Source organism: Sorex fumeus, unplaced genomic scaffold (genome assembly GCF_029834395.1).
Source record: "Sorex fumeus unplaced genomic scaffold, SorFum_2.1 ptg000128l, whole genome shotgun sequence".
Lineage (NCBI taxonomy): Eukaryota > Metazoa > Chordata > Mammalia > Eulipotyphla > Soricidae > Sorex > Sorex fumeus.
In genome coordinates, this window is record NW_026606185.1 from 14,301,456 (window position 1) to 14,326,220 (window position 24,765).

At 37.3% G+C, this 24,765-nt stretch overlaps 1 protein-coding gene across 2 annotated transcripts in view; it reads left to right on the forward strand.

Annotated features, from left to right (window-relative positions):
* PIEZO2 (piezo type mechanosensitive ion channel component 2) overlaps positions 1-24,765 on the forward strand; it is a 448,793-nt gene that overhangs the window by 337,808 nt on the left and 86,220 nt on the right. The window contains exons 12-18 of one of the 2 annotated variants that reach the window (XM_056138121.1): positions 1,205-1,353; positions 6,642-6,872; positions 15,931-16,057; positions 17,114-17,430; positions 18,276-18,424; positions 19,870-20,043; positions 23,122-23,163. In XM_056138121.1, coding sequence (XP_055994096.1) covers positions 1,205-1,353; positions 6,642-6,872; positions 15,931-16,057; positions 17,114-17,430; positions 18,276-18,424; positions 19,870-20,043; positions 23,122-23,163 — 1,189 coding nt within the window. The remainder of the gene's footprint in view (positions 1-1,204; positions 1,354-6,641; positions 6,873-15,930; positions 16,058-17,113; positions 17,431-18,275; positions 18,425-19,869; positions 20,044-23,121; positions 23,164-24,765) is intronic. The other variant, XM_056138123.1, reaches the window with a different exon arrangement.

A 24,765-nucleotide genomic window follows, 5' to 3' on the forward strand; every position in this document is an offset into this window, starting at 1 on the left:
CTGGAATGCCTTGAAGAAAGTGACTACTTGGAGATACTGTTTGTTCTTCATATTTACAAGGCTGGACTGTTGTCACCAATCCTGTCACAGACCACAGAACTACTATGGCAAAAACAGCAAGTTGAAAAGCGACTATGAAACTGTAATAGATTTTTAACTTTTTTGTGAGGAATGAAAGTTAGAGTTGTCTTATACTGTATTACCTTTAGCAAATTGTAATCAACTATCTAATCTGCATTGTTAATGCATGAAGGTTGCTCTAACTTGCTTTTTCTCATCATTTTTAGGCATATTTGACTATTCTTTCCTAACTGTGCATCTATTCAGCAGTACCAATTGTTACATCATCCAATATTTTTTCTGGGTCTCTGAGCTCATGCTAGCAAAGTGATTGGTCAGTTTTCTGGTTTTCTGCATCTTTACAATTTCATGCTCAGTTTCCTCTTTGTATTAATTGTCTATTACTAGACAATATCCTAAATTATTGTCTTCAAACATTTCTTTAGGATTTCTGTGGCTCAAGGATGGGGGCACCATGCTTGACTTCCTCTGACTCAGAGTCTCCAGGAAGGAAAAGCTAAACTGCCATAGGGTTGTCTGAGGACTTGCCCCAGGAGAATCTCCTTCCATGCCCATTATCATGGCAATAAAACATTAGCCTCAAGAGCTTGAAAACTGTTGGTCAGAGCTTCAGTTCCTTGCCATATAGGTCTCTTCCTCAAGCAGTTCACAACAAGCAGCAGATTGCCCTCAAAACCAGTGATTGAAAATGAGAGAAAATGCTCAAAGAGAAGCTACAGTCTTCTTTAACTTACTCAAGGGTACTGTTCCATCCCTTTGAGTACTCTAGTTTTTAGAAGTGCATCAAAAATACTGCACCATACTCAGGAGAGAGGAGAGGGTTAATGCAAGTGCATGGGTGTGATGAAGTATTGATCATAGGATCATTTAGCAGCTGTCTCTGTATCCTCTCTAACTGAGATTTTCTTGCTGCAGTTTCTAACTGTTAGATCCCATTACCCTTCCTAGGAAGAATCTATAAATCTGGTTTTCATTCTAAAGGCTTTGTTACTTCAAATAAACTCTGAAGCCTTAAGTATAAGGCTGTGCTAAAGCCACTCACAAGCTGCGCTGGTTGGGACATTTATACAGAATCCGCATATTTGCATGAATTGTGGCATAATGTATAATTATGTCCTTGTAGAAAAAAAAGAGGAGGAAGAGGATGACAAAGAGGAATATGAAGAGGAAAGAAGCTTTGAGGAGAAGAAAAGTGTTAAAGTTCATGCCATGGTCTCTGTGTTCCAGTTTATTATGAAACAAAGTTACATCTGTGCCCTTATTGCTATGATGGTATGTATGAGACAAATGTTAGGTGCTAGAGAAATGGTTTGCAAAATCTTCTGTTCAAAGTGAGCTTCCTGGGGCTGGAGTGATAGCACAACAGGCAGATCGTTTGCCTTGCACATGGCTTATCTGGGTTTGATTCACAGCATCCCATATGGTTGCCCGAGCACCATCAGGAGTAATTCCTGAGTGCAGAGTCGGGAGTAATCCCTGTGCATTTCTGGGTGTTACCCAAAAAGCAAAAAAATAAAATAAAACAAAGTAAGCTTCCCAATATCTTAACAGTTAATGATTGAATCTTATAATACAGATTTCAAATCTTACTCTCTTTAAATCTTGATGTTTTTTCTAAGTAATATATCTCTCTGACTTCAATTTATCAAACCAGACTGTTCTGTATTTTGCCATTTTAAAAGGATATATTGGATAGATTTTCTAAATGATATTAAAGGTGATCCAAAGAACATGTTACAAATATATTTTATAATGGGGGTCATATCCATATCTTATATTTAAATAATATTTTCCATCTTAACTAAAATACAGCTTTTATCAACACAGTGCATATGAGCATCAACCAGTCAGAATTCCCTAGAGTTTCTTCCCGTTTTGAGCCCTTGTTTGATATATGTTTCTACGCTACAAAGGGTGTAGTTTCTATTATCCCTTTTTTTTCTTTCATTACAATTGTAAAAGTAGTCTAAATAAAAATTAAACTTAAAATATAGTTCTTTGGCCTATAGATGGAAGATTAAAAAGGTTCAACACCTATTCTTTCTTTAAAAACTTTTTTCTCAAGAACTTATTTAATATTATCTCTTCCAAATCTTGTGGGAAATGCTAAAATGCCATGGACAACTTTATTTTGGTTTTGGGGAACCCACAGCCAGTGTTTTTCAAAGCTAACTTCTGGTACTAAGGAATCATTTCTGGTGGGGCTTGAGGGGCCATAAGAGGTCCTGGGTACCCAGGTCTGCAGCAAGCAAAATGAGCATTCTGCCCATTGCTCTCTCCTTCAAGCCCCCAAATTGGACAACTTTGATAATAAAAAAAAATAAAAATGTTCTTCGGCTTGAAAATAATACTTAAACAAAGTATGACCAGTTATTCAGTTAGCATGTCCCCCAAGTGAATCTGTATGTAACTCAATACACTTGAGGATTGGGGAAAAGAAGCTTCCTCAATTTAAAGATTACTTCTTTTTAAAAAAAATAATTTTTATTAGTTAAACCCATGGGTTACAGTTGTAGACTTACAAACTTTTGTGCTTGGGTTTCAGTTATACAGTGATAGAGTACCCATTCCTCCACCAGTGCTCATACTCCACCACCAATGATCCCAGTAGCCCTCCCGCCCCCCTGCCCCACCCTACCTCTGTGGCAAAGCATTCACTTTTGCTCTCTCTTTCCTTTAAGGTGTTGTGGTTTGCAATGCAGGTATTGAGTGGCCATCGTGTTTGGTCTGTAGTCTACTTTCAGCACGCATCTCCCATCCTGAGCGTGCTGTTCCCTTTATCTGGTGTTCCCTTCTCTACCTAAGCTGCTTCCCCCCACCCACCCCAGAATTGTCTGACGGCTTCCAAGCCATGGAGCAAACTCTGGTACTTATCTCAACTATTCTTGGGTGTTAGCCTCCCATATTCCACAAAGGAGTGTGATCTTTCTTTGTCTATCCCTCTTTCTGACTCATTTCACTTAGCATATACTTCCCATGTAGAACCACTTATGACTTCTTTGAAAGTTACATATCATAGGTCAATATCACAAGTGTCACATCTCCTAGTTTCAGTCTAGTGTACTGTTCCTGTATAAGTATATACTGTAAAATGATCAAATGACCACAACATATGATCATTTTATATACTGTAGAATGATCACCAATGAATCAGCTTAGGAGAAATCACCCCCAAATAGATATAAATTTTCTGTGACAAAAAATGTTAAGATTGACCTTCAAATATGCAAGTCTGACTTTCTAGTATGCAATGCTGTGTTTTAAATATAGTCACTAAGATTTTACACCATAGCCCTGACTCCGGGCAAGCTACCGAGAGTATTCGATATGTCAAACACAGTAACAACAAAGTTTCCAATGGAGACGTTACTGGGCCCACTCGAGCAAATCGACGATCAGCGGGAGGGCCTTTACTTGTTTTATATTAAAAGTTTCTGCTTATAGACTATCTTTACCCATTTGAATCTTTAATTTAAACTGCAACACAATTCCTTTCCTTAAACAGCAAGCTTATGATAAATGTGATGAAGAATTGTGATTCTAAACTCAAAATAATATACAGGTTTTTTATTCTAAAAATAAGCCAGTTAAGTTTGGCCTCTTTTTTAATTAAAGCACTTTAAATAAAATACTATGAAAATACATTTTTTATTTAATAGAAAAAAATTATCTTAAAAAATACCCAGAAGATCATATCCTTCATTAGAAACAAGCCCTTGTCTGGTGCTATTTCTGTTGTTCTAATAGAGCTACAAAATCAATGTTTTTAACTTGTCTTCCTTCTGCGGAAAGCCCCCAGTGCAGCAGTTTAATCAGGCAGAAACAAAAGTCCTGAGACGACAACTCTAGTGGAATGATAAATGTATTTACTCTAAAATACAAATTAAAGAAACAGTTAAATCAGACAAAACTTCATGTTTTTGCGTACATCAATGTACCCAAAATGTTTTCTGTGGAGTCTATAAAATGCCAGACGCTGTCGTCAGAGCCAAAAGGAAATATCCTGAAGGTCTTCCAAGACTTTTATTTTCTTTGATGTTTATTGTCAACTTCAAAGGAGAATGTAATGCTGTCCATTACCCAGATTTAATTATTAAGAGTCCCTAAAGCATAAAGGATTTTATTCTGGAACCAGCATGAAACACTTCTACCCAATATTACCCTTTTTTATGACCTAGGAGACAATGTATTTGTACATATTAGTATATGAGAATGGGCTGGAGTGATAGCACAGTGGGTAGGACATTTGCCTTGCATGCACCTGGGTTCGATTCCTCCGCCCCTCTCAGAGAGCCCGGCAAGCTACTGACAGTATCTTAACCACAGGGCAAAGCCTGGCAAGCTACCCCTGATGTATTTGATATGCCAAACACAGCAACAAGTCTCACAGTGGAAACATTACTGGGCCTGCTTGAGCAAATCGATGAACAACAAGAGGACAGTGCTATACTGCTACAGTATATGAGAATGTTCCCAACTCACTGTCTCATGGTTTTCCTTTACATCCAACTTTTAAAAAGTGACCCGTTAAATTTAGTGCTTTTTCTCCCACGACTTAGAGCAGTCACTTAGAGCAATTATCAATGGCTTTAGTTGAAATCAATGAGTCAATATTTTTTTAATTTATATTTTTTTATTTTTTATTTTTTTATTAGTGAAACACCATGAGCTACAGTTATAGACTTATAAATTTTTGTGCTTGGGTTTCAGTTATACAATGATCAAGTAACCTCCACCAGTGCCCAGCCTCCACCACCACGGGTCCCAGCAACCCAGCATCCCTCCCCCACTCCATCCCCCCCCCCCCCATCCCACCCTGCCTCTGTGGCAGGGCATTCCCCCTTGTTCTCTCTCTCTTCTTTTGGGTACTGTGTTTTGCAAGAGAGGCATTTAGTGGCAATCATGTTTGGTCTATAGACTACTTTTAGCATGCTTCTCCCACCCTGGGAGGGTCCTCACAACACCCTTTATTTGGTGCTCTCTTCTCTATCTGAGCTTCCTTTTCACCTAGCACGCGTGGCTGGCCTTCAAGTCATGGAGCAAAATTCCTGGTACTAATCTCAGCCATTCCTGGGTGTTAGTCTCCCTTTTTGTTGCTTTATATTCCCCAGATGAATGAAATCTTTCTGTGTCTATCCCGCTCTTTCTGTCAATGAGTCAATATTTTGAAGACATGATATGACTTTGAGGAAAATAACTTGAATAGTCTGTGCTTCTCAGAATTATTTGAGAGGAAATAGACTAGGAATAGAGCAGACTTCAAGGAGCTAACAACAGTTTGGGAGTACATGATTTTCTTGGTTTAACAGTCTCATTGATCACTCAAGTATTCACACATCATTAACTGTAAACACTTTAAATATTATCTAAGCTTTAAAGACCACTGTTTTCAAGAAGTAACACTATTGTGAAAAAACTCATTTATCAATAATTAGCATTTATTATTTTAATTTTAATAAAACAATTTCCTTTTAAATTTGTACTTCTCATAAGTTTTAGCCAGCAACTTAAAGCAAGTCATCACTTAAAAATTTACCTATGCTTTAGGGCAAGTTTGTGAATTGCTGAGATAAAATTGTTTGTTCTATGCTGACTTACTTTATCTTCATTCTCATCTACATTCTGGAAGAAAAACAGACTGAGAAAATATTTTGAATTTTACAATGAACTCTTGATGATTCATGGCATTCAAGAATATGATTGATTTCAATTAGCCCCAAACATCTAGAACATTTTCCTAAAGGTTTTTTCACAAAGATTTGGCAACATGTTGTGTTAAGAGATATATTTCCTGATGTTAATACTACTTTTGAGCTTGATTTATAGATAATTCTTGTAGCTAATCTTTTAGATATAGCTCTGATACTTTGAAAAACTAATGTGGACAAAAGATCTGTATCATTTGTTAAACGGTCTGATGACTCTTCTATCACTGCCCTTTCAGAACAGAAGCTGAAATTGACCCTTAAATTAACTGAACACTAAGGGGTGTGCAGAGTCCTAACATAGCATGTTAACATTTCATGTTAATTTTGTAATTTCTGTCATGCATATCCTTTTAGATAACTTGCTACAATTGCTCTCGGAAACCCAGAGAACACTTATCTTCATGATTCCTAAAAATACTATTCCCACAGCTGCATCAGCTACATGAGTAAGAGATGTACTTGCTCATTACTTTTAAATAATGGCTAATGACAAGTTATTTTGAGCAGGGCAGGGGGTAGAAGGCAGGGTAGGGGTTGTGAAGGGGAGAAAAGATAGTTTTTAATGCTGCAAAATAAGATTACAATGGAGATGTTTAGTACAGGAAAGAAACCATTTCAACTGAAGACCCCTCTCCTCCCCGCCAGTCTGTTTAAAAGCAATGTCATTCTCAACAGAATCATTTTTTCTTTTCTCCAGTCTCTCTATATAACAGGTGGAAAATTTAATTAATTCACCATAACTCTCTTTTCTATTTTTAATATTACTGAGTCTTCTCCTATAAATAATCTTTGACTTGGAAAACCAGGAAGTGTTGACAATTGTTTTTATTTTCTTGTCCTCTCTCCCCCAAGGCTTGGAGCATCACCTATCACAGCTGGTTGACTTTCGTGTTGTTGATTTGGTCCTGCACTCTTTGGATGATTCGTAACAGAAGAAAATATGCCATGATCAGCTCTCCTTTCATGGTTGTTTATGGAAATCTGTTGCTGATATTGCAATATATATGGAGTTTTGAACTTCCTGAAATTAAAAAGGTCCCAGGATTTTTGGAAAAGAAAGAGCCAGGAGAACTTGCCTCAAAAGTAAGTAAACATGAAAACAAAATGTTGAAATAAAAACCACAAGCATCATCATGTTCATATCAAAGAAAGAAACTTAGATAAATAGTTCTGTATATTTACTGCTTTGAGAAATTAGTAGATAAGAGGCTATAGCACTGTAGCACTGTCCTCCAGTTGTTCATCAATTTGCTCGAGTGGGCACCAGTAACCTCTCCATTGTGAGACTTGTTACTGTTTTTGGCATATTGAGAATGACATGGGGAGCTTGCCAGGCTCTGCCATGCAGGCTGGATACTTTCCATAGCTTGCTGGGCTCTCCGAGAGGGACTGAGGAATCGAACCCGGGTCGGCTGCATGCAAGGCAAACACCCTACCGGCTGTGCTATTGCTATCACTCCAACAAAGATAAGAGGCTATAAAAAGAATATTATTTAGATATTATTTAGATATAAATTAATAATTTTAACATATACAAATATTCATGCTCTTAAATTTTATCTAAAATAGTAATGCTTTCCCCTCAAAAATGTATTCTGTGTTTTTTTAAATATAAATCACAACACAGTGTAAATATGTGGAAATGGCAAATTATAATGAGAATTCTTATCAAAGTGTTGGAGGATATGAATAAATCACAATTTATAAACAGACAGAACACATTGATTTTATATCTCATTTTCTTTTCCACTAAATATACATTAATTTCTATTAGATTTTTCATAATATTTTACTGCTGGTTTATTTTCATTGTTTATTCTGATAGCTTTTGCTTCAGAACTGCTGTGAACAGAGTAGCAGATTCTGAAACATAATGTATTAACAACGTTAGGACATAGAAACAATCATGTATAAATGCTGAATGATCCTTGAAAATATGTCTTTGTAGGCAAAGAGAGGATTAATATGTCTGAAAAAGACTTTTCTTTATAATACATACTATCACCTTTCCTGGGAATCACCTTCTTTTCTAATTACCGGGAAGCCTTTATCCAAGAGAATCAGAGTACATGGGGTGACCAGAATTGATTGGTCCCTATAAGAGATTTTTGGAAAAATGTAATTGGGGCACAGGTGAATGCCAATGACAGAGATTATATCATAACAAATATGTAACATATAACATAACAAATGACAGATTTTATATATATACATATATATTTGTTATGATATAATCTGTCATACCCAAACCCCACTCATTTTCTTTCCAAAACCATACTCCATGCTGAAATTCCACAAAATATTCTCAATCACTAGTCACCTTTATCTGAAACTTTCCTTTCATTATCTTTCTCCTACTATTTCCCCTTAAACACAAAAACACAAGAAGCTGGAGAGAGCACAGTGGTTAAGTCACTTGTTTGCTGTCCTGGCATCCCATTGACACTGAATCTCCATCATGACCCTTGGACCTCTGAACATTACCAATAACCCCTCAGCCTCTGTAAGACATGGCTCAACTCCCACACTCTGCCTACATATAAAAAATTCTTTGAGAGAAGAAATCCGAATGGCAAAAAAGCACATGAGAAAATGCTCTACATCATTAATCATCAGGGAGTTGCAGATCAAAACCACAATGAGATACCATCTCACACCTCAGAGACTGGCCCACATTCAAAAGAACAAAAGCAACCGATGCTGGCGTGGATGTGGCGAGAAAGGGACACTCCTTCACTGTTGGTGGGAATGTCCACTGGTTCAGCCCTTCTGGAAAACAGTATGGACGATTCTCAAAAAATTAGAAATTGAGCTCCCATTTGACCCAGCAATACCACTCCTGGGAATATATCCCAGAGAGGCAAAAATGTATAGTCGAAGTGACATCTGCACTTGTTTGTTCATTGCAGCCCTCTTTACAATAGCCAGAAACTGGAAGAAACCTGAATGCCCAAGAACAGATGACTGGTTAAAGAAACTTTGGTACATCTACACAATGGAGTACTATGTAGCTCTTAGAAAAGATGAAGTCATGAAATTTACATACAAGTGGTACAATATGGAAAGTATCATGCTAAGCGAAATGAGTCAGAAAGAGAGGGATAGACATAGAAAGATTGCATTCATCTGGGGGATATAAAGTAACAAAGTATGAGATTAATACCCAAGAATAGCTGAGATCAGCACCAGGAGGATTACTCCATAACTTAGAGGCCAGCCGGGTATCCTAGAGGAAAGGGCTATTCAGATAGAGAAGGGAGCACCAAATAAAGGATGTTTGGAGGATCCTCCCAGGAGGGGAGATGCATGTCGAAAGTAGACTATGGACTGAACATGTTTGCCACTCAATGCCTCTTTTGCAGACCACAACACCCAAAAGGAGAGAGAGAACACAGGGGATTGCCCTGCCACAGAGACGGGGGGATGGGGGGATGGGGGTGGGAGGGATATTATCCATGGTGGTGGAAAATGGGCACTGGTGGAGGGATGGGTATCTGATCATTGTATAATTGAAACCAAAGCACAAAAAATTGTAAATCTACAACTTTAAAAAAAATAAAATAAAATAAAGGGGAAAAAAAAATTCTTTGAGACAGATAGAAGTATCTGTACAGAGGTTAAAGCACTTGCCTTGCTTTACACAATTCTAGTTCAATCTCCAACACCACTGGAAGTGATCCCTGAGCACAGAACCAAGAATAAATTCTGAGCACTGCCATGTGTGACCTAAAAATCAACACACACAAACATGCACATACACACAGACAGGTCTTTTCCTAAAATATAAATCTGCAACTTCATCCTTGTGACTGTGTGCATCCATTACAACCTGACTCAGAATATTAGTGACATCTAAAATTGTATTTCAGCTACCTAGTTGAATGTCCTTCTACCTAAAAATCAGCTCCTATGGGGATAAAACTTAATTTATTTTAAATAATTTTTACCCATGTGTAAATTTTTGTAAGTTTTACCAGTACAGTATTACCAAACACAGTAACAACAAGTCTCACAATGGAGACGTTACTGGACCCGCTTGAGCAAATCGATGAACAATGGGAAGACAGTGACAGTGACAGTGGTTTATCATTAATTTACAATAATATAGAATGCTAAGGATTTATAGTAATATAGAATTCAAGGGTAAATTAATTTTGCAACTTCTCTGAAACTCTCACCACTCTCATCCATCAAAAATATCCTTTTACTCGTTCCCCTAACTTTCCTTCTCCTTCTTCCTGGTAACCCAGAGTTTTCACAGAAGCTAAGATTCTTGTTGTTCTTGACAGCTTATTTCCTTTACTTATTCCTATTCCATGAGTGAGTAAAATGCCCAACTTACTCTCATTCACTTCCCTACTTACTTAGCATAATCTCCTTGAGTTTCATCCGTTTTGTCCCATCAGACACAACGTCATGTTTAATGGTAAAATAGTGTTTCCCTGATTACATAGGCCTCGTTTTCTTTTATCCAGTGATCTCTTGATAGATATTTAAGTGTATTTTGTGTTTTTGGTTATTGTGAATAATACTGCTCTGAACACAGGGGTACCAGTATCCTTCAAATTAGTGTGCTTAAAAGTTTTAGTACAATGCCATATGGAATTTTTGTTCCTTAATTTTATATTTATTTATTTTGGTGCCTGAGATCAAATACATGCACGATATGCTTTCTAGTTCTCAGCTACAACTCTGGCCCATCACTCGAATATTTTAAGAATGGGGCTGTCGTGATAATACTGTGAGGAGAGCTCTTGCCTTGCATGTGACCAAACCAGGTTTGTTCTCTGGCTTCCCATATAATCCCCTGAGTACCATCAGGAGTAATTCCTGAGTGCAGAGCCAGGAGTAACCCCTGAGTATTGTCAGTTGTGTCCCCCAAATCAAAAATATATATATACACATATATATGTATATAAATATATATGTATTTATTTTTTAAACTTTCCATACCATTTTCTAGGGAGATTACATCAATTTACTTCATAGCAGTATGCTAGAGTATCTTTTTATGTACATCCTGACCAATACTGTATTTTAGATGTAGGCCGTTCTCACTGTGTGATGCAATATCTCATGTCATTTTGATTTGCATTGCCTTAATAATTAAAAATGATAGATTTTTTCATGTGTCTATGGACGATCTATATATTATATTTGAAATGTGTCTATTCATGTATTTTACCCATTTTTTATTGATTGGCTTGGTTTTCGTTGTGTAATTTGGTAATATTTTATATATATTTAAAATATATAAAATATATGGTATAAATATATAATATACAAAATATTATATTTTAAAATATATAAAATATTATATATTTTATATATATTATATATTTCAACCAAAACCTTCCATGGTAACTCACAATTCCAAAAGACTGAATCTAAACGTTGGACATGGGAGTCTCCCGATGGACGGTTCCACAATGAAATAGACCACATCATATTCAATCGGCGGTTTTGCCTAACCGATGTTGCTGTTGTCCCAAAATTCCAAACGGGATCAGACCACCGTCTTCTTCGTGCAAAATTCTACCTCACAGAATGAGGAGAAAAGAATGCAAGGTTTAAGAAGAGGACTCCCAGAACAACCACCAACTGGGAACTCTTTGGCTCTGTTGCGGCAACATGGGAAGATGCCATCATTGACAACATTGATGAGGAATACGATCGAATGATTCAGCACCTCCATGATTGTGCAAGGAATGCCAAGAGAGAGATAACCACAAAAAACCGTCTTTCTTCGAACACTCTTGAACTTATTCGCCAACGTGGCTTGGCACGTGCCTCAGGCAACCACAAGCAAACGTCCGAACTGGCAAAACAGTGCAGAGAAGCCATCAAGGATGACCTCAAAAACAGGAGAGCAGCAGTACTGGTAGATGCAGCAGAAGCTGGGAAAAACATTCGTAATGCCCGCCTGTCCTTCACCAACTACAAAACCAAGATGACTGCCCTCTGACATCATGATGGATCTATCACATCTTCCAGAAGGGCAATGGAGAAGATTATTCATGACTTCTACTCAGATCTCTTTAATAGCCACATCCACTTGCCCACATACCACATACCACATGATGGATATGTCGTTCCCAATGTTCTCCCTTCCGAAATCCAACATGCCATCTCGTCGGTAAAGAAACAAAGAGCACCTGGCCCAGACAAGATCAGACCTGAACACCTGAAGAACTTACCATCAGTACTCATCAATACATTGGCTCGACTCTTCACACGCTACCTGTCTGAATGCAAGGTTCCATCCCAATGGAAAACCAGCAAGACTGTACTACTATACAAGAAAGGAGACATCCACGACATTGGCAACTATCGCCCAATCTGCCTATTGTCTGTCATCTACAAACTATTCACTCGAGTCATCCTGAATAGGATTAGCAGAACACTAGATGAAGGACAACCATGTGAACAAGCTGGATTCCGAAAAGGATTCAGTACCATCGACCATATCCACACAGTAACCAAGCTCATTGAGGTATCTCGGGAGTTCAAGATGCCACTCTGTCTAACGTTCATTGATTTAAAGAAGGCCTTTGATTCTGTTGAGACGGAAGCGGTCATAGAAGCCCTAGCCAATCAGGGCGTACAAACTCAATACATCAGGATCCTTCGTGAGCTCTATTGCGGATTCACTACCAAGATCTCACCATTCTACAAAGAAGTAATCATCCAAATCAAGAGAGGGGTTCGGCAGGGTGATACCATTTCACCAAAACTCTTCAGTGCCACCCTCGAGAACATCATGCGACGGCTGGAATGGGAAAACATGGGAGTGAAGATAGATGGTCGGCAACTACACCACCTCCGCTTTGCTGATGACATCGTTCTAATAACACCAAACATCAACCAAGCGGCACAAATGCTGAACGACTTTGACCGTGAATGTGGAAAGGTCGGACTACAGCTGAATCTTGCGAAGACAATGTTTATGAGAAACAGCCTTGTTCCTGACGCTCCATTCGCTCTCAACGGAACCACCATCTCCGAATGCAACAGTTATATATACCTAGGTCGAGAAGTCAACATGATGAATGACCTGGCACCTGAGTTGCGCAGGAGGAAGAGAGCGGCTTGGAATGCCTTCAAGAGCATTGAAGAAATAACTAAAAGGACAAAGAACCTCCAGCTACGAGCACATCTCTTTGATTCCACTGTTCTTCCTGCATTAACGTATGCCTCAGAGACCTGGACCCTACGAAAACGGGATGAGAACGCTATTCGGGTCTCGCAAAGAGGAATCGAAAGAACTATGCTTGGAATATCACGATTCACTCAAATGAGAGATAGAATCCGGAGTTCTGATCTTCGTCAACGCTCAAGAATCAGAGACGCTGTCTCATTTGCCAAGACATCAAAAATCAGATGGGCTGGACACGTAATGAGGTTTACAGACAACCGCTGGACTAGAGCCATTACTGATTGGATTCCACGAGACATCAAAAGATCACGTGGACGCCCACCTATAAGATGGTCAGACTTCTTCGTCAAGACCCTAAATGATCGGTTTGAGGCTCTACATGTTCCTAAAACGAACAGATACCATTGGGCTACGCTAGCACGCAACCGGGATGAATGGAGACGTTACTGGCACCCGCTCGAATAAATCGATGAATAACGGGGATTAAGTGATTAAGTGATTAAGTGATAAAATATTATAACCCCTTGTTAGATGTGTCATATATAAATATCATCTCCCAATTACTGAATTGCCTTTGTGTGCGTGTGTGGTTTCTTCTACTGAGTCTCCATTACATCTCTTACTTCAAAGTTCTGAAGAGTATCACCTATTGTTATTTTTTTTATAATTTTGTTTTAGTATGATTTATAATGATGATTTAATGCATAATAAATTACATTATCACGTCCCAGAATGTCAGCTTCCCTCCACCATTGTCCCACTGTTTTCCCCCATTCTAACCCCCAGCACCCTCCCCTTAGTAGTAAGTGCTATTCTTCCCACTAAAGACCAGTTCTCAGTTTCTGTTCCCATTGGGCATTTGTTGTTTCTTTACTATGTTTTGTTATACTTCACATATGAGGGAAATCATTTTGATTTGTCCTCTTCCTTCCTTACTCAACATGGTATTTTCCAGATCCATCAATGTAGCAGCAAATTGCATGATTTTTCTTTTCTTAGAGCCAGGTAGTATCTCCTTGTGTATGAACCACAGTTTATTTATTCAGTATTCTGTTCCTGGACACTTGGAGGTTTTTTTTCCAATTTTGGCTAGTATGGATAGTATTGCAACGAATATGAGAGTACATATACTCTCTAAATTTACATGAGAGTAAGAAATATCTCTCCCAAGTTGCCCTCTAGAGCAATTTGTTATAACTCCTGGAAATTGAAAGCATTGTTTTCTTTGGAATTTTATTCTATGTATGCTTAATAGTATATGTTGGCTCTAGTTTATGTGGAAGATAAAAGGCAATGGCATATTTGTGGATAACTAATTTGGCAGTTATTAAAAGTGTAAAGAAGCCATTAATTTTCCCAGTTACTAGTTCCACTTCTTTAGCAAATATTAATATCCTACTACAAACCATAATCAGGTGTCATAGCTCACATCCACTATGAGAGTGAGAATTTTTTTAAATTATAATAAGTTCTAGTGAGAAAAGTAGAGAAATTAAAATCATCTCACACATGACAAGTAGAAAGGAAAAAAGTGATTTTATCAGATAGGAAAGCAATTTATCAGTTCCTTGAAATGCTAAACATATGTAAATTACACATAAACATTTGTAAACTATACACTCAGCAATTCTACTCCTAGGACTTTCTAAATACCTAAAATTACTAAATACCTAAAAGAACTAAAAATACATATCCAAACAAAAGCCTGCACATGAATGTTCATAGTTAGTTATAGTATACATAACAGAAAACAAAAGAGCTAGAAACAACCTAAATATCCGTCAGCTAACTTGTCTATCCATGCATTGAAATATTATTTGATTATATAAGGAATAAGGACCCAACACATGCTATGATATGAATAAACCTTGAAAATATTGAACTAAGCCGAAGAAGAAGCACTTAAAATGAGCATGCATTGCACAGTTCAAAAAGCTGAGGACATGCTCTGCATGTAGCAGGACTAGGTTTTCCCCACACCACTGTATGGCTCCTTGGAGCATGACTGAGAGCACCCTAAGCAATGTGCTAGGAGTAGCCCCTGATTACCTCTAGGCATCCCCCCAAAAAAACACACGCATTATGTATTTCAATATATATAAATTATATAAACTATCCCAATTGGGTGATCTATAGAGAGAAAAAGTAAGCTCATGGTTAGCTAGGGCTTGAACAGGGAAAAAGGAAGCATCGGCTATGGTGTGTCTTTTGGGGTGATGAAAATTTTCTAAAGCAGATTGTGTGGTGGTTGCATTGCTCTCCACTAAAAACCAGCGACTTCCAAGCTTAAATTGTGAATTGCATAGTATATGGTTCATAATCCAATAAAACTATAATAAAACACATTGTTTGTAAAATCCAACACTGTGTGCCAGTTTCTCTATTCCCTGAAGAACAGAGATCCCGAAAACCATAAGTTCTTTTTCCTTAGACCTCAAAATAAATGTTGTTATATTCAGTGGGCCACTTAGAACAATTTTTCCTTAAGCTTTGGGAGAAAAATGAGTATATTAAAGACTCCTATTTCTGGCTACAGTGTTTTTTTCCCTTTTGAGGAATTCTTCAAGACAAGTATTTCAGCATAGAGTAAGTAATATTGAAGAAGTATATCTTCCTGTCCCAACGGGACTAAATGTCACAGTTGGGACAGGAAGCTAAAGATTAGCACCTCTTGGAAAACCATGACTGAAGTTCATTTCTTGTCCAGATGGAAGGAGTTTGGACTTTGTGCAGCATCTCCCCTGGGAGTCACAGTGCTAAGTGTTCTCCTGGCATTTGATGCCCATTCTGGCTTCCTGGGAGAAAAGGGATTCAAAAGCCAATGGGTCTCCACTGAAGTACAGAGGGTAACTCGTTCTGTTTTAAATAGAAAAAGCTTATTTGTTACACTCCCTCTGAAATGTGGAAAGAACATTATGTTGATTCAAATCTGTTTACATTTCAAATGATGGCTTAATCCTTGCTCTGGTAATTCTCTACTTTCAGATACTTTTCACCATTACTTTTTGGCTGCTGCTAAGGCAGCATCTTACAGAGCAAAAAGCTCTTCAAGAAAAGGAAGCTCTTTTATCTGAGGTCAAAATCGGCGAAAGTCAAGAAAGTGAAGAAAAAGGTAAATTAGAGTGTATGGGAGATTTTTGTGCTCAGAAAAATTGCAGCTAAAGAATGTATAAAGAAAACCTTCATGCTCTGTTTACAGGAAGCCATGCAAATGTAAACAAATAGGTGTTGCTGTACCTGAGCTTTAGAGAAGACATGAATAATTGCAAGAATAGAAACATTGTGTTGTCTAATTCTCATAAAAGCCACAAGTCTCATTCCCTCTCTATTTTGCATTTAAAATCTACTTTTTAAATTTTTTTAAGTTTATTTTATTTTAGGAGCAATAATTTGCAATACTGTTAATGGTGGAGTTTCTGGCTTAAATTATTCCAGCACCATACTCTCCAGCAGGGCTGGAGCGATAGCACAGTGAGTAGGGCATTTGCCTTGCAAGTGGCCAACATGGCCAACCCAAGTTCCATTCCTCCGCCCCTCTCGAAGAGCCCAGCAAGCTACTGAGAGTATCTCGCACACATGGCAAAGCCTGGGCAAGCTACCCGTGACATATTAGATATGCCAAACACAGTAAAAATTGTCACAATGGAGACGTTACTGGGCCCGCTCGAGCAAATCGATGAACAACGGGAGGACAGTGACAGTGACTCTCCAGCAGAGGGTTCTCTTCTCTCCACCTTGTCACAGTGCCATCCCCCCACCCTGGTCCATCCCATTCTCCATACCTCTGCCACCATGCTAAACTTCCTACTGAAGATCAGCTCTCAGTTTCTGTTGCCTTTGGGAATTTTTTATTCCATACTATATTTCTTTATACAATTCTGTGTCTATTCTCCAGACAAACTTCACCCAGGATAATACATTCCAAATCCATCCATGTAGCAGTGAAGTGCATGATTTCATCTTTTGTTATGGCCAAGTAGTATCAGAATTTTTAAATTATATTGTAAGAAGTTTATGAAAGCTGGCTCTGATTATTACTAAGATAGCCTAAAATATTTCTAGTTATATAGAGACACACAAAATGCCTATTTCTGTCACCCACACACCCACACTATAGTGCTGACAAGGAAACAAGCTGAATTTAACAGCACATTCTGCTATTTTAAAGATGATGAGCAGGACATCAAAGTGGAAGGGGAAACTGAAAAGAAGGATGAGGAAGAGAGAGCTAAGGAAGAGAAGCATGAGGAAGAGGAAGCTAAGGAAGAGAAGCAAGAAAGAATAAAGGAAGAGGAAGCAGAAATGGATGAAGATGATGACCAGGACATCATGAAGGTGTTGGGCAATTTGGTGGTGGCCATGTTCATCAAGTACTGGATCTATGTCTGTGGAGGAATGTTCTTCTTTGTCAGCTTTGAGGGTAAAATTGTGATGTACAAGATCATCTACATGGTGCTGTTTCTGTTCTGTGTGGCCTTATATCAGGTAGGTAAACAATTGTCTTCAGTTTCTTATCCCTCTGGTTCCAGGTATATGTGTGCACTTTCTTTGATGAAATTCTATATTAATGTCAATTCATAAACATATATTTAAGTGGTCAGTTAGATAAAGTGATCAATGAGATTCAAGCATTTTCTACTAAGAATCCTAAAATGGAAAATTCGTTATCTTCAGCTTGCTTGTTAGATTTTTATTTACTTAACATGTTCATTAGATTTCAGATCCTTAAAATATTCAAAAGTTTTTCAAAGATTATTGATTTTTAGAAAATAAGTCTATGTAGCTAGATTATATTTTTAATACTAATTTAGTAACAATAGCAAGATAATCTAAAATAATGGAGGATACCCAGTTCACTTGTATTTCAGACTTTGAATTTTTTTAAAAAGCCTTCTGTGTGTATACATACACATCTGCATGTATGTCAATGCATCCAGAACTTGAATAATTCATTAATCATACTTTATAAAAAAATTGTTAGGAGTACAACCTACAAATATAAAAATTAAATAAATTTCATAATGAAACATATGTATAAAATGCAAGATGCCAGAGAGATCGTACAGCAGATAGGGCACTTGCCTTGCACACAACTGACCCAGGTTTTGTCCTCAAAATTCCCTAAAGTCCCCTGAACCCTGCCAGGAGTAGTATCTGAGCACAGAGCCAGGAGAAAGCCAGGTGTGACTCAAAAACACCAAAAAAATTCATTTTAAAATTTTTAACATCATTGGTCTCAGTCAAATAGCCCAGTTATTTTGTGAGTTATGCTGTGTTGTGACTTTTTAATAAATATTTTGTGAGTTTTTTTTTCACTTTGTGATTCATAGGTACATTATGAATGGTGGAGACGAATGCTAAAATATTTTTGGATGTCAGTGGTTATTTACACGATGCTGGTGCTTATCTTTATCTATACATATCAGTTTGAAAACTTCCCAGGCCTATGGCAAAATATGACTGGGCTGAAAAAAGAAAAGTAAGTGATTCTGATCTTATAAACATGATGAAGACTTAAATGTGTGCTTTTCAACAACTTTACAGAAGATTTTAGTAAAGCACAATGTCTTTCTTCAGTTTCCTTAAGAATACCTTGGTCACTTTATATTCTTTCTATGTTACCCTGAGTTTGGCATATGGTATATATACTCAGTAAATTGACTAAAGGAAGAGCTTCCATCCCGTTTCACAAAGTGACATTTTCTAATGAACATTTCATGTGAAACACAGCAACTTAGTTATCTAGCATTCCTGGAGCTGAGCTCTCGGGTCTGTGAGTAGATCCCCAGACTCATAGCACAGCTGCAGCTTCTCCTCTATTTGAGTCTCTGCTACAGTTCTCGGAAGCACTTATTATGATAGTAAAGGGAAGTTCTGAAAGTGTGGTTATGGTAGGTGACGATGAAGTGGTTCTTCCTGTGTCTGTAGATAGCTCGCTCTCCTTAGTTTCGAAATACAACCTGAACTGTTCTTAGAGCTGAGTGTACCGAGGTGGCTAACAGCAAAGCTAAATGAAAAAGAGCAAGGTCTGGCTAACCTAGCTTTAGTATCTATTCAACAAATATTTATTTTGGTGAAGTTTTTAAGTTTCTGCAATTCATTGATTAGCTGAGTTTTAAAAAAAAAAGTCATGTATAAGGTGACAGTAGTCGAAAGGTGGATGATTCATATGTGATATCAGAGGCTGTGAGAACAGTGGCTGCAGACAGGGGAGGTATCTGAAGAGAAGGATGCAGAAGAGGACAGATGGAAAACATGAGCAGAGGTTGAAGAGTATCTGGACAAAGGAACGGAGAAAGTATCAAAGACTTCTTGATTCCTAGACTTTGCAGAGAAAGGATAAAGTTATGTCCGTGATCCAGGATAAACTAGAGTGAGGGGAGAACAGTGAAGAGCAGCAGTGCAGGTAAAAACGGAAGAGTAAGAATTTCATTGTGAAAAAACTAAGCAGGAAATAACCATAAACCCATGATTTCCAGTTTTTGTTTGCGAGTAAGAGTCCACAAAAGAAACAGTTTGTTAATGCACATCTGAGATGTGTATAAAGATAGAGCAAAGAAAAGAGAAGGGTGACTATTGAGTCCTGAGTGTTTTGGCATCTGGAGGGTGAAAAGAAAATGAGCAGACTATGAAAGAAGGAAAAATCGGGATTACATCAAGGTCGAATTTGTTTTGAGAGGGTCTAACTGAAACAAAGATGGCAAAACCACCGCTGAATTTGGCAGTATTGAGGTGATTCCAATGTAATTGTATGTTTTGATTATTTTTGTGGAAGGAACAGCCAAAATGGAATATATGGGACAAGGAAAAGGATGTACCACATATTATAAATAAGAAAGTGTGTGATACGAACTACGGTGAAGAGTCTCACTATCTAAGAAAGAGTTTTGCTTCTTTGTTTTTGTGGTTCTGTTTGTTTCACAGGCTCGAGGATCTTGGTTTAAAACAGTTTACTGTGGCAGAACTATTCACACGCATATTCATCCCCACCTCCTTTCTGCTAGTGTGCATTTTACACCTTCACTATTTTCATGATCGGTTCCTCGAACTCACAGACCTGAAGTCCATTCCCAGAAAAGAAGACAGCGCCATCTACAGGTAGGCAAGAGCAAGAAGGACGTGCCTTTATCAGAAGGCTATCTCCTGCCTTCAAGTGACCGCAAAGAAAGGTCAATAATATCTGCCCCAAAAGATAGTACAGCAGATAGGGTGTTTGTCTTGCACTTGGACTTAATCCCCGCACCACGAATGGTCTCATGAGATCTACCAGAAGTAATCCCTGAGAAGCTAGGAACACTGCCAATTGTGACCCTCTTCCGCACATCCCCCAAATTAGAAAAATGTGGAATTTTTTTATAACACTTTCTTAAACACTTAATAGTCATCTATAACTACTAACATTTTGTTAATCGCAAGCGATCTTGATACTCACACAAGTAGATTCAGAAAATCTATCAGACTAAGATACTTAAGAGTTGGTAATACATGTTTTGTGCCTAAGCTGGAGATGTGTTTTTAGATCAGGTTCAGTAACTGGCTAACTCATGAAATAAAATTTATATTATTGTAAAAAAACAGTAAGAAATCACAGCAAAAGATGATGTGCAGAATTGTCCTTCCATTTTAAAAGAAATAATGAATTGAAAGGATCGAATTTAGAACCTACTAGTAACAGAAAATGAAGGCAATGCTTTCCTATCCATTCTCTGGTGTTGTCTTCCAATAGGTATAAATTGTTTACATGGCACAGATGGGACATGATTTTCTAATGCCTTTTGACACCGCAGTGTATTATTGCAAATCATTCAGTCTTCTCCAACACAGGGAACATAACAACATTCTCCTAATGGATGCTAATACCTCAATTTCTGAGTTAGCCTATGATTCAATTCTTGGAAAAACACATGTTGAACATGGAAGGGAGCAAAGGGTTATATTAGAAGAAACACAGGTGTCATATTTGAAAATTCCCCTTAACTCTCTTGACTTCCCTTTAACTATTTTTAAGGCAAAAAATAAATAGTAGTTTATCAAAAGAAGATGCAATTGTATTTCATCACAGTTTATGAAATAAATATTTCTCTGCCATCACATTAGAATTATAGAAAACTTTAAAAGACTTCCATTTGGTGATTAGGAACATTTTTTAACCTTTATTTATGTCCAGCAAATTTATTTTTCTTGTTGTGTTTTATTGAGCGTAAGGGTATTTAGTTTTCATTGTAAATATACTCCAAAATGTACTGTATCAGTGGCCTGAACCATAGAAGCTAGAGGTATATGGACTTTTTATCCTGTTTTTCTATCATAAATAGTCAAACAGCTAAAACCCATTTTCTTCCAATGCCCTAGTACTGAGGACAGCATGAGTAGATTGATGGGTTTCTTTATTGATCATTAGACAAGATAAAAATATGTAAATATTAAAATTCAGAGACCATCTAAGAGAGATTAAGCAAACTATTGACAGAAGAAATAGTGTTAAGATTTAAAAGCCATGCCAATGTAGAAAGTGAGTTATCAAATAATTTAAAAAATTATTTTATGATTATTTTGGCATTTGCAACACATGCGGATAAAAAGAATATATTTCTAGGTCAGAGAGATAGTACAGGAATTAAGGAACATGCCTTGCATGCAGCCTACCAGGTTCTATATCTGGCACTGCATGTGCTCACCCATCACCACAGAGCACAGAGTCAGGAGTCAACCCTGAGCAGCACAAGGTTTGTTCAAAAAACAAGTAAATAAAACTATATACTTAATACTTAACTTAGACTGTAATATGTTTTCATTATAAACTTTTGCCATATTTACTAAAAGTCATATTTGTTCATAAAAATATTTTAGTGTAAAAATGAAAAGGAATATGATTTTTAATAAATGCTAATGATAACTTCAATTTTTCCTTCTAAATGCCTCCCTTTCCTTGCATCTTCATTTTTTTCTCATTAAAATCACTTCTATACTATGTAGGAAAGCTTATTTTTCATGTTTCTGTGTACTTAGTCACATAATCAATAGAGATAAGTTACAATTTTCCCAGAAAAAGATTTTTCTATGCCATCATTTTACTGAAGGTAACAGCTCAGCAAAGATTTTAAATTTGAATTATGATTTCTAAAGAGTCACAGTTTCTGAGACTGAGACCCTATGGAATTGAACTTGCTCATAAAGTCCCCCCTCTAAGTATAAATAGTATTTTAATTATGAGGTTCTGAAGAAAGATGGCGACCTCTTGTCAAGACGTATTCTCCATTTCTCCTGCTGCTATTTTCATAGTCCTTACCCTTCCACACTGTAACAAGAAAAGGAAAAAGTTCAAATGACCTTTCTCAGTTTGCTTGCCTCCTGCAAGGTTGTGTTCTAGTGCTTTATAAATTCACCACTAAAGTCAAAAGTGTGAAGAAAAATTCAATAATGTCCAGTGAGTCATTGAGACACCTAGGTTCATATGAAGTTCAGTGGGGAAAGGATTTTCAAACATCTTAAAGGCATTTGAAGGACTCAAGTTTGTTATGTGGGCACTTTATGCATTTTATTATTTGAAAGCAAAATGTAATGTAAAAGTTTCCAAACTTGCATTTTGAACATAGGATATATATCCTGGTTAGAGACTCTTTCCCATGCTACCATTAATTTTGTCCCTGAAATCAAATCAATGATTGCTTTAAAATTAGAATGATGAAGGAGAAGAATTAGAGTTAGCAGTTAGTGCCATGCTCTTCTCTCCCTTCTCCCATATTCTAACATAATTTACAGAAAAAAAATAATAAGACCTTCAAATCAGGAATAATGGTTCCTTTAATTCCCTAAATTTATTTCAGTATTCTTGTTTCCGCAAATCCCCAACTTTTCTTTTTTCTATTGTGTGCATTGTATATCCTGGTAGTATATACATTCATATACAGGATAGCAAATATAATTTGCATCTGCAATCGAATTTATTGTTTTGGTATTTTTCCTGAGTATGTCTAATTTCCTGTTTCTGCTGAACTTCACTGCCTAGACTTCAATGCATGAAAAATGTGTCAGTGATGATGTAATTACAGATGATGAGACACTTATGAGACACAGTCTACTTCAATAACCTCTTTCTAACAATGTCTTTCTCTCTCCAACCTGTCCTTTATTGTCGCCACATGCAACCCTGTGCTTCCATCTCTCACCTCGTAGCCACGCCAAAGTTAATGGGCGTGTCTATCTAATTATAAATAGGTGGGTACTTCAATGTTTTCTCTGCTATCTCTGTTAAAATTGCTTTCCTTGTGCTTGACTGTTTTTTAAGTGGATGATTATGCCATCAGGTAGTGGATGATGGTCTTCAGGTATTCTCATGGATATATTTTGCAAACTATGCCATTGGTATTTATATTGAATGGTGCTGCCACGTTGGATTTGGAGGTTGTCAAGGGTCTTCAGCTGGTGCTCTGCATTTGGTCTTGATTCAAACTTATGCACCTATTTTTCACTTTTTGATAGAATCAGTCCAAGATATGGCTGAGAGCTTGTCTCCAGCTTGAACATAATTGAAAGCTCAGCTCAAGAACCACCTCCTCCAAAAACCTGCCCATAAATGCCAGTACCCTCTGCTCTAAGTAACTGTCCTACCTCTAAGTTCCTAAAGCACTTTATCATTGCTGCCTCCTGGCACTTGCCTTCCAGCCCCACATCTGCTCGCTTGTTTTACCTCCCTTAACTCCTCAAGGCTGAAGTCCTTGCACAATTCCGCAAATCACTTACTTTAGGACCTTTCTCATTACATGACCCTCAGAAGCTATTACCCAAATGAAGTGAAAATTGTCACAGCAATATAGACTTAAAAGAAAATAAAGCATCAGTTTCTTCAAATATAACTTTACTTGAATGTCAATATATTGAAAACTGCTGTTTTGCAATATATTTGCAAAAGGTGGAAAAGTAAATGCTGATACATGGCCTTGCCTTACTGATTTGTTTGTCACTAGAGGCAGATATAAAACATGCAGATGACAACATCTATTAAAAAGTAGGATTTGGTGAGTGACAGAGTTATCCTTAGGAGTATGCAGAAGGATTACAGACAATGATCCTTTGGGATCCAATTGGCCAACACTATAACCTCATTAGAACTAGCACTTTGGAGTCTGGCGTGATAGTACAACAGGTAGGACTTTTGCTTTGCCTACTGCCAACCCTGGTTTGACTACCATCATCCCATATGGTCTCCCCACCAGCCTTTCCAGGAGAGTTCCTTGATCTCAGAGCCAGGAATAAGCCCTAACCAAAGCTAGGTGTGAGTCCAAAACTTAAAAAAAAATCAAGCACCTTAATTAGTATGCAACTTAAACTATCTACTCCCATAACATTGTCACTAGTAATAAAGCCAGTAACATTTAATAGAAAGCAATATTTGGTAATAAGTCCTATGTACAAAGTAGCTCTTTAAAGGATGTTGGTTTTGGTTTTCTTTTTGTTTTAATTTTTATTAGTGAGACACCATGAGGTGCAGTTGTAGACTTACAAATTTTTGTGCTTGAGTTTCAATTATACACTGATCAAATTACATTCTTTTTTCTTTGAGGTAAAATTCTATGGCTGACAAACTGAACTTTCTAGATGTGACAGATCAGTTCATTGCTAAGACAGATTACTAAAGAAGGAAGTGCTTCCTTTTGAGGCCAATTTCACTAACAACCTGAAAGCAGAGGGCTAATTTCAGGTTTTTATCTGATAGATGGAGAAGTAAAAGATAGACATTTTATATAGATATCTTGAACCTTCTTCCAAATATACCAGCGATTCTATCTCCCTAACTTTCTCTGTCTCTCTGTCTCTGCT